Consider the following 14812-nt stretch of genomic DNA (forward strand, 5'->3'; position numbering starts at 1 on the left):
CTACTGAGCTTGATCATCTGTCTTAATCAAGGCCAGTTCCCAATGACATTTGAATGAGTTTAAAATCCTAATTCATCCTTAGACACATAAAAATTTAACATTAGATATAAATTAATATTACATAGGCTCTTAAATGCTCACAAAATGTAAAATAAATCTGAACAAAGGTAGCATGACCAGAATAAGAATATACCCCCCCAAATTCATTGCTTTGAGGGAAGGTATATATATCCTATTTTTCTTTCATTTTTCAAAGCATATTACTTTCTAGGCATATGTCATGTTTTGGACTCATTTATAAAGACCTCAAAAACTAGTACTATAGATCTCTTTTTCTTTTCCATATTCCTTTAAATCCTTAAAGTTGGTTACTATCCTCATTTCCAGAAATGATGCTCTTTCAAATAAACATTCCAGGCACTTAAAATAGATAATTTGTTCAAACCCAAGATATTGTTCACATTGGTATGGGTTTAATAAGTTGTATTATTTGAATGTACACTAAATACATTATAACACTTGGGATCAACGTGTCTTTTCCTTACTACGAATGTCCCAATTTATTTCTACAACTCTCAGCCAAAAGCTTTTAATCTCCTTATACATATTATCCTCTAATATGAAAAAAAAACCCAAAATTTTATAGTCTCCTACATATATCTATGAATTTAGAGACATTACTAAGAATGATTCCAAATCTAAATACTGTAACCACAGTGAGAATTTTAATGGAAGTTAGCTGGGCATCAGTCAGCTCATTGTCTTTGTAAGTAAGTATAAGTGTAATAAATAGTTATCCACTTTTTCCTTTTGTATTTTAACAGAATGCCTGGTACCCAGTAAATAAAGTTAAGAACCTGTTAAGAATTGCAGTGAAGATTTTGTTCTTTATAGATTGCAGCAACTCTGAGTTGAGGAAGTTCTGACAGATGCAAAATGTACACCTGTTGCAGGTGCACATACAGCGTAACCGGGCATGGCTGCGAAAACACACAGAAGGACAGGAGTTGAGTTCTTACTTACAAATATGGCACAAGTCAGGGTGTGCCAAGTTAAAAAAAAATTAGGCATAAGCAACACTAAGGAAAAGGATAGTGTGGGGCATGCTAAAGTTGTGCAGAATTCCACATATATAAAAAATACAGTAAACAGCTTTGGCTCCCTCCTCCCTCCCTATAGAAAATCTAAGGACAAGGGAGATGGAATTATTATTACAGGAGTTTTAGTGGAATAAATATGCACAGCAATAGCTGGCACCCTCATCTAAATTAATAAAAAGAAAAACTGAGTAAGCCATAGCACCCACCAAATAGACAAAATTTACTAACATTTAAATAACCATTCCCTCCTCCTCCTCCTCTTCCCTCAGCATACACACATGCCTGAAAACCAGGAAGAAGAAGAGTGACAAATACACACAAAGATCAAAAGACGAGTATATTCAAACCCCGAGGAGATATGAACATCATCTTTGAAATATCAAGCACTTTGATTCCCAAAGGAAATCAAAGAGCTGCATTTTGAACAAAATAGAGGGTTAATTTCATCTGCTACTATGAAACTCTGGGTAAGGATGTAAAAACCAACAATGATCCAACTGGTATTAGATATGAAATTTAGGGAGGCTTTCTGACTCCTTTCTGGTTGAGTGGAGTTGTACTAGTTGGCACAGGCACATGGGGCAACCCATTTCACCTCCGCCCTAACAACCAAAGTAGGGTCTCCAATGACTGCTCAGTGGTCAGAGCCACTCAGACACACAAAGCCTGAATCACACTACCCTGAAGAGGTACTGGTGCAGAACCCCCACAGAAGAGCGCCACCTGATGAACCAATGCCATCACTTCCTGTAACACCTGAACGTTTTTTGCAAGGCTTCTCAGTCAAAGGACTGGCCCAATCTGAGATGGCTTAGCTTGTGAGATCGGATGAGACCACAGGGCACAGTGGCATGGTTGTGGAGATTTAGCAGCATCCCAATAATGCCTAATTCCCAACATGAAGAAAAACAAAAATTAATTTAAAACTTGACTTGTGATGATGAACATATCACTGCTACTAAGTCACTGCCAGCTGTCATACTGGAATCCATCTTTTATTTTATAAACTGAGTCCGACTGTTCAACATACACCGGCTCCACCCACCAAAAAGGAGGGGTGCAAAGTATGCTTAGCAACAGGGAGATGCTTCATGAGAAGGAGTTGGGATTAACCATATAAACAAGTGTCCAAGTATGTACATTTATCATACACACACACACATACACACAAAGTGCAGTAAAATATTAAAAGGTACAGATCTAAAAACACAGTTGCAGTTATTTACAAGATTAAAATAGTGCATTTACACAGTAAACAAAGGACACCATAATACACAGTTAGGCAGTAAGCCTGACCAAGCAGTGCGTTTCTGGATAATTACTGAATGTTAATTATGGCAAGAAAGGAGACTTGCTCATCTATAAGAAAATGTCAACAAAATCCCACAGAAGCCATAAAGAAAAAGTAACTTACAAAGCAGTTTTTAGAAAGACCCAGACTTTTCTCAAATTCTCTATTCTATCAGTGTTGCCCGTGTCTCGGGAGAGTCTGTCTCTGTAATGATCCTCTCTGTAGATACATACATGAGAGTTTTAAAGGTAAAACATAAATAAGGCTGTGCTTATCTTATAGTAATAGAAATGCCTTGTCTTCCAACATAAATAGAACTGCAAGGGTTTACTGCATTTTAAAGCAAGTATTAATTAGTTAATGAAATAGCAGTAAAGTTAATTTTGACTTGAAAAATCTGTAACAAATGAACAACTTTCGGAAAAAACTCAGTTTATAGCAATGTTGATTACTCTATTTCATACCATAGTTTTCATAAGAATAATAATTTAGAGAATAACATAATTATAAATAGAATAAACTATGAAGTCCCGAGAAACGCACTGCCTGAAAACTATCTTGTTACAAAACAGAATTTATACATAGTGCTCGAGGAGAATGCCATTAAGAACCATGCAATTTTAAGGCAGTTAGTAAACTATGAAGATGACCACAGTTATGTGCTTGTGCATATGCATGTATAGCTATACAATAAATGTACATAAAACTTGTGGTATAACACAATGTAAAACATTTATATAGCAGGAATTCCAATTACAACTACTTTTTACAGCACTTAAAAAAGACATCATATCCTGAACTCAAATATACCCATAATTTAATTACATAAAAGATTTTAGATCCTTCACATACGCAAGATCAATTAATCAACAGAAAAATAAAAAAATGAACTTTTTGTTCATATGGAAATACCTTACAAGCATAAAACAACATGTGCTAACCCCACTTCATTGCAGTAAGACTGTTGCTTTTCTAATGCTGGGTGGGGAGCTTAGTTTTATTATACTACCCTATCAAGATAGTTATAGCATGTTCAAATCTATACCAATACTGTCAGCACTGTTTATATAAATTTATTATGGCACCCAAACCAAACTTGCGTTTTCTCAAATTTGTACCTTCTCATTATAATCTCTTTCTGTTGCTGAACAACTTCTATGGACAAAGGTTCCACTCTCATGGCTAATAATGGCATGCAATGTCGTTATGAACCATGCAACATGAAAATGATGGCAGAGTAAGTACTTACGGGTACATGGCCATTGTTGTCAACTTAACAAAGATATCTTTGCTGGGTGCCTCAGTGGTATTGCAAGTGAAGGCTTGTGGTGGAGGCATTTTGTGTTTCCTGCAGAAATCAGCAGGTGAAATACTATATTCTTGTTTAACTTCATGCAGGTCTGACTTTGCAGCTATGATTAAGCAAGGTATTCTGCTGTCCATAAAGTGTTGCTGTGGAATAAGAAATGAAACAAAAATCTGTGACAAGTTCAAAAATTACTCTATTTAATTAAATGTGTACTACAATTTTTCTCTGGATAGCAAAGCAACAACCGCGGTCCAGGCCAGTCCTGTAACACTACCAGGGCCACTTTTCTAATGCTGGTAGCAATATAAACCTGTAATGCTTCTTCAGATTCATCGAATTTGAAAAATTTTTTTATGAAAAAGACATGATATTTTGAAATAAAAAGAAATCTATATAAAGTCCTCAATCCTAAAGCACACCATTTTCTTTTTTCGTATTACCTTCAGTCCTTAATTAAGCACATGCATTTATATACTACATGTTTATATATATAGTGGCCGTCATGCTGGATATAAACATTTAAAAATATATTATACAGAATCTCCCATGTTTTCAGAATTCAAAACCATTGTTTTTAATGGCTGTTTAATAGACCACTGGATTATTTTATCTTAATTTGGTAAAGTATCCTCTCCTATTCTTAGACACCTGAATTATTTCTAGTTTTTTGCTATCCTATATAATAAAAGCCTAATAAGCTAAGTGTCCAGTCATCCAGTCGTTCATTCAACCAACCAAAGTGTAATATGTTAATGATATGCTAAAGCTGCTCAACTGCCTGCTATGACATGCACTGACCACTGGGGGCAGACAGTCGACTAGTTGGCCAGTCGCTATGATGTGCACTGACCACCAGGGGGCAGATGCCCCAACCAGTAAGTGAGCTTGCTGCTGGGGTCTGGCCGAGTAGGACTGAGACGGGCCAGACATGCTCTGGAGCCCTCCTGTGGTCCCTCCCTGGCCCCGATCTTGCACTGGGCCTCTAGTTAAAAATAATGCTAGAATAAATTCCTTTGTACATACAGTTTTATGTACAAAGGAATTAAATCTTATTAAAATCTCAAAGTGACTAATAACTTTTCAAGCCTCTGGTTTTCCCCCTTATTCTATTATTATTCATGATGGACCTGGCAATATACAATCCATGGGCATCCCTAACAGCCAAGAAGACCTTCCATTAATACAGGGGGTCTTACCCAGGAATGCACATCAGAGTCATGCATGGGAAAAAACATTTTTTAAAATACAGATGTCTGGGACCTTACCACCTCAGAACAAAACCAGAACCTTTAGGGACAGGAAACAGATGTATATACTTTTTAAAAGCCCCACAAATGATTTTCTTGGTTAGAAAACACCACATTACAATTCCACTAAACTCCATATAAAGTTAAATTTAGTTATACACCAAAAGAGCAACAAACCTTAAAAATCCTGGCACAGTATTCAAAGGATTTGGGATTACTGACATCATATACGAGGCATACAACGTCACAAAAGATCTCAGCCTCAGTTAGAAACTCCGATTCTGAGATATCATGCATCTTGTAAAAAGAAAAAAATAATGAAAAACATAAATATAGTATCAATGAATAATTAAAGTCATGATGTTTTACTATTTGTTTAACTTAACTTTCTAATTAAAAGATACTAGTTAAGCATAAATTTTCAGACCATTTTTAGAAGTGGGAAGTGCAGGTAAGTATTTTCTGATTTTGTGAATTAAAAATGGTGATTAGGATTTACAAAGGCTAACATTTACTGAGTGACTAAAGTGTAGTGGGCAGACCCTTTACCTACGTTCTCGACATTCTATAGATAAGATGACAGGCTATGAGATTAAGTCAACTGCTTAAAATAACACATCTAACAAATCATTACACCAAAATTTCAACACAGATATGATTCAAAGTCTATTTTCATTCTACCATACTACCTTTTCTCCCTACCAATCAAAAACACAAAGCAAAGAACTTTTCACACAATGCTCCACTTGTTCTACTTTATTGCCTACACTTTTTTAAAAATTTTATTTTATTGTTTAAAGTATTACAATGTTAACTATAAAACTTCTAAAGAAATATCTCATCTATGATATGATAATAATTCAACAAAGTAAAATTCAGGACTGAGTTATATAAGATAGTGCCTCTTTGTTGAGGAGAAGAAAGGGGAAGTGTAGAGTCAGAAGTGACTCAATATATTCCAAATAAAACTCTATTATAACATGAATATTCAGACGTGAAAGATGCTAATTTATAAATACTGTAAGAATAAAAACAGGAAAATTAACAGTCAGCAATATTTACTGAGTACACAGTAGGTAAAGAATAGAAGATAAATAAGGTTTAATAAGAAACTGACAAAAACCTTTTATCATAAAGAGTAAAATTCAAGTGATCATTTGTCTGGAAGAACCTGTTAGCAGTTTCTCATATTAGCTAACTTGAGAAACTGAGGCTCAGAGAGAGTAAGCGACTTGCCTGAGGTAACACAGCTAATCAATGGTCAACCAGTGTTCAAAATGAAATCTGACTGGGTCAAAAGAGAACATATAATCTCTTTCTACTGCATTTCATAGTATCTTTTCAGTTATACCCTTCTTTCATTCATTTTTCTTAGGCTCACACATTTGTTAAGTACACTCCTTCCCTGCTAAATAGATAAAAATTCTGATTACAGATACACTATCAAGCACCTGCACTAAGATTTTCATATTAATTTCTAATTAACAGTAGAGGATAATTTTTTTAAATAAAAGGGCAAGAAAAAGTAGAGTTAACATTTTTACTCTTATTGTAGTATAACATACAATTAAACACACAAATAGATGAATTTTTACTTATAGCTATACCCATGTAATCACCATACATATCAAGGGAATTAAAATTAATTCCAATGAATAAGCCAGGTGGGAGAGAAAAAAATCACATGAAAGTTCCACATACAGCCATTAAATTAAACCCAATTAGTTTCCAAAGAGTCTTTAAAAAATATACCTAATAATTAATAATCTTTATATACGAGAAAACTTCTTACCAACAAGTACTTCTCTTGTCCATATACATAAACAGTGTTAATCGCATAGTAGGATTTATGATCATCCCGAATTTTCTTCTGTCTCTGAAAACAACCAAAAATTTTAATATTTATAGTAAGATATCACAGCAACTACTTGCCATCAGTACATATACCCGTGGGACTGTCAACTACAAGGGCATTCTTCCCTACACTATGTATTCTTTTTCAGTACAAAGGAGGTATTGACTTTGTTTCTTAGTTCTTAAGGTCTAAAACAAAAGATGCATTTGCTCAGCACTAAGTGAAGGCAGTGACTGAAAAGGAAGTAAACTACATTATTGAAACTGTATTCCAGAGCCGCCTGCTGGCAATTCTCATTACACTATAATTTTATCTGACAGGAGACTCATCTGAAAATACGTCAATCTCCTTACTCAAAGAAGCAGTCAGAATGGGATTTCAGCATTCCATTCTAAGTCTTTATTGTATATTTACTTATGACTTTCACAAGTGTATTCATTTAATTCTCATCTAAACACTGGTTTTTAAAAAAGAAAAATGACAGCCAACATAAAAAAACAAAGATAGGGTAGTGAACACATGATACAATATACAGATAACATATTATATAGAATTGTACACCTGAAACCTATATAATTGTATTAACCAATGTCACCCCAATAAATTCAATAAAAAAGAAAAAAAAGTATATTGAAAATAAATACATAAATAAATAAACAAGCGAAGATAAAGCCAGTTCAATAGGATGATTGTTACACTTTAGATTATACTAATATACATAGGTCACTGAGTTATATAATTATCTAAAATAGTTAAGAGCTATAAAAATTATGTAAACTCATGACTATAAAAACTTGCAGGATAAAATTGCATTTTTCTCACCATTAAGTTTCTTCCAAGAAGAGCCTGAAGAACTCCACTTTTTCCACAGTTTTTCATCCCAATTACATTACATCTGAACACATTTCTTTGAGTCTGTTTTTTCTGAAGGTCTATCTTTTTATCTCTTGTTACTAAAAAGAAAAAACACTAATTATGTACCACTTAGACTCACTGAACCTAATTTACCTTCTGCAGAATAGGGTACTGCTACTTATCTCTTATCAATAAATAAACATACTGTACAAGAGTCAAGCTGTGTGTGAAATAAAGTACTAAATATGATCCAGAAGGGCCTCCCTTAGTGGAAAAGATGAATTTCTGAAAAGTTGGCTGCAAAATGAACTTCTAATAACCAAGTGAAATTTATTTAATAAAATAACACATTTCATAAGGAAAATATCTTAAAAATGAATTAAAATTACAATAAATATAGCCACCATTACATCTCACCTATTTTTTTTTTCTGTGATAAGTTATTGTCATAACGAGTTACAAGCTAAAAGATGCTCTCTGGAATCTGCATTCTCTTGGATCTATGAATGGTAAAGGGATATGCACTCTGGGGTTAACTGGCCTTTCCAATGTAAATCTGTAAAAGAGGCAGTCCAGGAAGCAATGCTGTATCAGCAGAGAAAGGGGGCATCTCTTCTTGAGGTAAAGAGACCTTAAGCTATAGTTAAAGATTCAATTACAACAAAGCTCACCAGAGGTAAAAAACTGAAAATGATAAAAAAAAACAAACCACAATAGTTATGGGTTAAGTAAGTTATAGAACTTCCATATGATGACACATTATTTAGCATCAAAGAAATATAAAAGTCGATTAGTGATACAGAAAGATGTCCACAGTATTTTGTTGCATGAAAAAAACCTCATGCTGGTTAGCAATTAGTTCCTTACTCTTTGAGGATGAACTAAAATACTGTTAATTAGTTAAGGACGTTAAAGGTCCGTCAATTTAAGATTGGCTGTCTTCTTGTGCTGGGGCTTCCTGTAAGATACGGCATTCTCCCCCTCTCCCTCAACTGGGATATAAGAAACTCTTGAAATATCAGTTCCCTAATGTGTTATTTTCATTCCTATGGGTTTTCTTTAAGTGAAGAACATTGCTTGGCAAGAACGATAAGATTTGTGAAAAATTTATGAATGTGGAAAATGGTTACAAAGCCGAGAGATGTACAATCAGTTCAATATCAGGTTCATGTGTTAATATGCATTGTTTTAATAGTCAAAGAAAATTGAAACACAGGACAAACTATACTTTTAATGCCCATGGTTCCCCTGATTTTCATCAGTGGAGTAGCCTCAGGGGTAAACTAGAATAAAACCTATGCTTTCTTTTTTGATGAACAATAAAATCAAGCATCTTAACTCAAAAGAAATGATCAAATCACAGGAAAAACAAATAAGAGTATAGACATGGAAGACCAGCAAAGATATATTTATGTTCACTCTTTTTACATATGAAAGTGGAACCTTAAAAATGTTTCTAACTTTTTTTTACTAATTTTATTTACTTACCTGTAATGGCTGAAGCTTGAGACTCTTGTTCAGTCAATATTGAATAGCCTAAGTAGCCCAAATACTCCAGGCACCGCTGTACATCTAAATAGGTTGTGAGCCTAAGAAATAGAAGAATATAAATGTGAAAAGTTCCTCAATGAACATTTATAGAAAAAAAAATTCCAACAGCTCAAATAATTTTACCACCAGAAGCAGATGAGTTTTGTCAGGCTGCCTAATTTCCCATGCGCCCAACCATGGCTCTTTCTACAATGCATTCTTAAGACAGAGAAGGGAGGAGAATGCAAGATGTGGGGGGATTCCATATCTCACCTGCCCAGAGAGAGCAAGGCCACATAGATGAGCAGTGAGCTGCTGGTAAATCTAGAGCAGGGATTTTTGAAAATAATTTGCTTCCCAAGTTACATAGTACACTGCAAATACTGGCTAGTTGAGAACTCAATGATAATTAATCTGAAAAGGTTTGTGAACAGAGCAAAAATAACTAAAAGGTACAAGTCTTTTTGTGGGATAACACCACTCCCACAACATCCTTACCTAATTACTGGAAATTAGGTAGTCTTTTTATGATTTGAAAAAAGAATAGATTCTGGTATTAAGAAGTTAGTCTCCCCAAGATTAAAGTAATTATGTCCTCATACATGACCAGAGGATTTCCTTAGCATCCTAAATACAATGTCTACTAGGCTATACCCAGACTGTAGACAAACCCTCACTAAGAGTACGTGACAAACAATAAAAACCCTTAAGTCTTCAGTGCCAAGTAAAATATGCTCTCCCCGCCGAAACCGGTTTGGCTCAGTGGATAGGGCGTCGGCCTGCGGACTGAAAGGTCCCAGGTTCGATTCCAGTCAAGGGCATGTACCTGGGTTGCGGACATATCCCCAGTAGGAGATGTGCAGGAGGCAGCTGATCGATGTTTCTCTCTCATCGATGTTTCTAACTCTCTATCTCTCTCCCTTCCTCTCTGTAAAAAATCAATAAAATATATTAAAAAAAAATATGCTCTCCCCATATTCTAAAGGTGTAAAGAATTTTGCAATAGCAATGATGTTTCCGATTCTCTTAATAAAAAATGGATTAAAATTTAGCTCACTTTTGATATGACTTATTACTGTTTCCATGTATATCATCCAAAAGTAAACAGATTGATTGAAACACCTAGTAAGATCTGAAAAACTTACAAAATGATTAATGTAATGCAACATAATTTTAAAGTAGTGACAATTCTAGAGCTAACAGGTGAGCTCTATACTCACGTCCACTGGGAAAGGAATCCCTGGTAGGTTATCCAGCCTCTTTCATTTGTACAAACTGTGTTATTCACATCTGGCCCCCAAGGTATGTAAGGGAAAACTTTAAACAAATCTTTAAGCTCATCAGGTGACAAAGCACAGTCTCTATCCTGAAGATACACAAGGAAGTATAATGTTTAGATATCTAAGAGAGTAATTCCCAAACACAAAAGCCCCTCTTCTAGTAAAACTATGCTTCTAAAAACTAACATATGAAAAGAAATTTTACATTTTATCAAGAAAATGTCTTACATGTTTATAGGGAAACTTAAACAAGAATCTATAAACTACACTTTTTCATCTTGAGAAAACAATAAAAAAAAGTATTTTTGCTAGTTTAACTTAAGAGAGTTTAAGCAATTTTTGGCTACGTGACATGAGTACCCCAAGTTAAGGGAACAGTGTTAAATCACTCACTGAAAAATACTTTATCATGGAAAATTACAGCCAAGAGCTTACCAAATCATGTTTGTCAAAGGTGCTTTGGAGAAACAAATACGCATGATGATTTAATTCAGTAGTGCAATCAGGAGGTATTTTTAGCCTGTTGATGAAAAAATTTAAGAGTAAAACAAATCATTAATCAAAAATTGAAATTTAATTTAAGAAATGAATATAAAACTGCAACAAGTCTTTTTGTGGGATTAACACCACTCACAATATCCTTGCCAGAGCCAGGTGGACTTTCCCAGGGAAAGTCACTAGAGTGGCCAGACAAGCCTCAGGGTCAAAATAATGCTCATTCGAGTTGACATGTAAAGTGTTCTTAAATATCTGAAGGGCAGGTTGAAATAAAATTTTTTATAAATAATACAGATTAAACCATAACGGGTTTGTTCCTCCTCTATAAACAAATTGTGAGTCATAATTATGTCAACATGGTAATGAGTTGAAAATGATGTAAAGAGATGTTATTTCTGCCTGATTTGACTTTTTTGACTCACTCTAAATTTAGTTCAATAAACATTTATCAAATGCACTGAGCTAGGTACTAGGGACACAAAAACAAGACAGGCTTCTCCCCTCTAAGAAACCGCATTCAAGTGGGAGATGGACCACAGATAATTCACTATCGCAACAGAATGGGACAAGTATGGGCAAGTGAAGGATGCTCGGGAAGCCCACATGAATTGGAATGTCTCTGGCCTGGGGATGGGAAGGTGTCAGCGCTGCTGAGAGACACTGTCAAATGAATTGAGACTTGAAGGATAAGAGGAATTAATTAGGTTGAGGGGAGAGGGAGAGAGTGGAAATACCAGGAGTAGAAAATGTGATTGGTGGACTATAAATAGTTTCAGATTTACTTCTAGAATGAAGGCAGGGAGTGAGCATGAGCGGATCATGAATGACCTCATGTACCATGTTAAGAAGCTTGGGCTTTATCCTGTCTTGAAGGGAAGTGCCAAGGTCACATCTGTATTTATATATCTATTCAATCTAGCAACAGTGTGAAGGACAGAGGCAGAGCTTAATAAGAGAGCCAGAAAAATTCAAGTGGTGGCTCTAAGCGGCTATTTTGCAGAAAATTCAAGGCAGAGAAATAAAGACATTGAAAGAGATAATAGAGCCACAGAGTCAAAAGAGATGGGAGTTTTCTCACTGTCATACTTAAGAAAGCAATAAGCAACCCCTTTTAGAATTTATCTACCCACATAAATGGTACAGAAAAGAAATTTTGACGAAAAATGGACAAATTCATCCATCCATCCATTCATTCATTCATTCAATATAGATTTATTGAAAAAGCTGGAAAATTACTGGAGCCAAAATTTAATTTAATAACTTTGACAAGAGAGGTTTCAAGTTAGAACTGATTAATGCACCAGGAATCCAACCAGAAAGAACGTTGCTTCCTCAATCATAGGGGAAGAAACAAATGACAAAGTCCTTCTGAACCCTTACATACTAGTTCTGCATATTTTATTTTAGCATAGGGGTGCTATGCTAAAATAAAAGACAACATGAAGATTACATGATGCTGAAAAAGTGAAGAAGAAAGGCCAAAGCTTCGAAGGCCAGATCTTGGGAAGTCACTTCCTTGTTACAGTAGTGGCATCCTACAGCAAGGCAGTCTCCTGTTTTGGGGTGACATTGGGTCCATTTTTATTTATTTATCATTTTTAATCCTCACCTAAGGACATGCTTAGAGAGAGGAAGAGGGGGTAGGAGAGAGAGAGAGAGAAACATCAATCAGTTGCCTTTACATATATGCCCCAACTGGGGACCACACCACAACCCAGATATGTGCCCTGACCAGGAATGGAACTAGCAACCTTTTGGTGCATGGGATGATGCTCAACTGACTGAGCCACTCCAGATGGGCTGGGTCCATTTTTAAACAAACAGAATGTAAACACTGCACTATTTAAAGAAAAATAACCACAAATAGACTGCTTGTTTAGGAAAAAATACTTACTTTATCCTGAGCTAAGAACAGGCTATAAACCTTAGGAAGGAGAAGGACTAATGAAAAAAAAAAAAAAGTTAACCAATATACTTCTCATCTATTGACTTCAAAAACAGTTTGTCTAGCATCTTTTATCTTTTTTCTCAGTAGAATAAATTTTTAAAAATACTTGTAGCCTGGCTGGCGTGGCTCAGTGGTTGAGTGTCCACCTACGAACCAGGAGGTCACAGTTTGATTTCCGGTCAGGGCACATGCCTGGGTTGCGGGCTCGATCCCCAGTGTGTGGCGTGCAGGAGGCAGCTGGTCAATGATTCTCTCTCACCACTGATGTTTATATATCTCTCTCTCCCCCTTCCCCTTCCTCTCTGAAATCACTAAAGATATATTTAAAAAAAATAAAAACACTTGTATTCTCCACGAGAGGAAAAGGAAAAGTCTGAGCCATTCTATAGATCAGTGGCTCTCCACTGGGGATGATTTCACTCCTGAGGGAACATTTGGCGACTTCTGGAGATGCTAGACATTTTCACTTGTTACAGTTGGGGGAGGAGGTGTTACTGGCATTAAGGATGTGCTAAAAATCTTACAATGCATGGGACAGACTCTACAGCAAAGAATCAGCCAGACCAAAATGTCAATAGAGCCGAGGTTGAGAAACCCTGTTTCAAATCTCTCTATAAATCTAAATTATTCCTGAGTACCCCAAAGCCTACTTATATGCTAAATAAAGCTTTAAAATACTTGGCAAGTAAAATCAATTAGAAAGCCAAAGGTACATACAAGGGGAATAAGTACTCAGGTGTCAAATCCAGGTCATCATCATAACCAAATCGTCGAAGCACAGTCCAAGTAGTTTCATGTCTCCCTCTCTGGATAAAAAGTGTGTGTAAAAAAAGAAAACCTGAAATAAAATGAATTAGTAAACACAGCTGATGTGAAAAAGGGCACAGACTCATATGGGAGAAAAGCATGCAACGCAAAATGGCAAGCACTACATTCATGAACCTAGGCTTAATAGTTTTGCATACTGGAGGTCAAATCAAAACAAAATTCACAAGTGTCTCAATAAAAACAGAGCTGATTTCAGAATCATTTCATTTATATACCCAGGTCAGCAAGAGATGGCACCAGAAGAAAGGGCCAAAACATATCCCAAGGAAAACACTGACATTCACAAAGTTAGGTGATAAAAACAAAGGACATTGTGTTATAGATCTTTGTGCTTTATAATGAAAAGTTCTGGTTTTCAATTTCTTTTCTTATTTTACTGTGGTTCTATCACACATTCTACAGGGAACATTGTATACTTGGTTAAATCTGACGGATAGGCAAAATGTCTCTCCTAAAAATAATTTCTACTTAAAGGATGCTTATGAATCAGAAGAACTTTAAGATAAATTTGTTTGTTCCAGAAATCTTTTTCCTTCAGGGGGACATCAGCATTCCTGAGATCCCACCAATTTCCCTTCCTCTAATTTATGCTGACAGTGAAGATAACTATCCCCACCAAATTGCCTGTCTCTTCCAACTCCTACATGTCCAAGTTAGATTTCAGACATATGAGTAAAACTAACATTTCCTTAAAGTATAAATAATGCTATAAAGACCTTATACCAAATTTTGAAATTATTGAGTTAAAAAAGGGAAAGAACACCATTCACCTACCTTTCAGTGTCAACCCACTATCAGCCACACCATCACTTATATGTTTTCTGACTACATTCTTGACATCTTCTAGAGCCTGAGGAGCTAATGGAGTGTTGAAACAAATTCTCTAGCAAAAAACAAAACAAAAAAAACAAAATACAAAAAAAAACACCAACAAAAATCAGCATTAAATATAAATATATAAAAACAGTCTACAAAGCAATATTAAATCAATGAGTTGCAACCGAAAGAAACAAATTATAAATTAGGATGGTCTCTGCCTTGCATTATTTTTGTAAAACATGTCATACTTAG

The 14812-nt window shown here is 35.3% G+C and overlaps 1 protein-coding gene across 6 annotated transcripts in view; it reads right to left on the minus strand.

Moving 5' to 3' along the window:
- The window catches only part of RHOT1 (ras homolog family member T1), a 57531-nt gene that overhangs the window by 12573 nt on the left and 30146 nt on the right, over positions 1-14812 (minus strand). For 2 of the 6 annotated variants that reach the window (XM_081110661.1, XM_081110660.1), the window contains exons 10-20: positions 14516-14624; positions 13631-13751; positions 10903-10987; positions 10408-10553; positions 9146-9246; positions 7625-7755; positions 6740-6823; positions 5125-5244; positions 3641-3843; positions 2515-2610; positions 858-980 (exon numbers count right to left, since the gene is read on the minus strand). In XM_081110661.1, the coding sequence (XP_080966787.1) occupies positions 858-980; positions 2515-2610; positions 3641-3843; positions 5125-5244; positions 6740-6823; positions 7625-7755; positions 9146-9246; positions 10408-10553; positions 10903-10987; positions 13631-13751; positions 14516-14624 (1319 nt within the window). The remainder of the gene's footprint in view (positions 1-857; positions 981-2514; positions 2611-3640; positions 3844-5124; positions 5245-6739; positions 6824-7624; positions 7756-9145; positions 9247-10407; positions 10554-10902; positions 10988-13630; positions 13752-14515; positions 14625-14812) is intronic. The other 4 variants (XM_081110657.1, XM_081110656.1, XM_081110658.1 and 1 more) reach the window with 3 other exon arrangements.

This window comes from Myotis nattereri (assembly GCF_964212035.1).
Source record: "Myotis nattereri genome assembly, chromosome: 16".
Taxonomy (NCBI): Eukaryota; Metazoa; Chordata; class Mammalia; order Chiroptera; family Vespertilionidae; genus Myotis; species Myotis nattereri.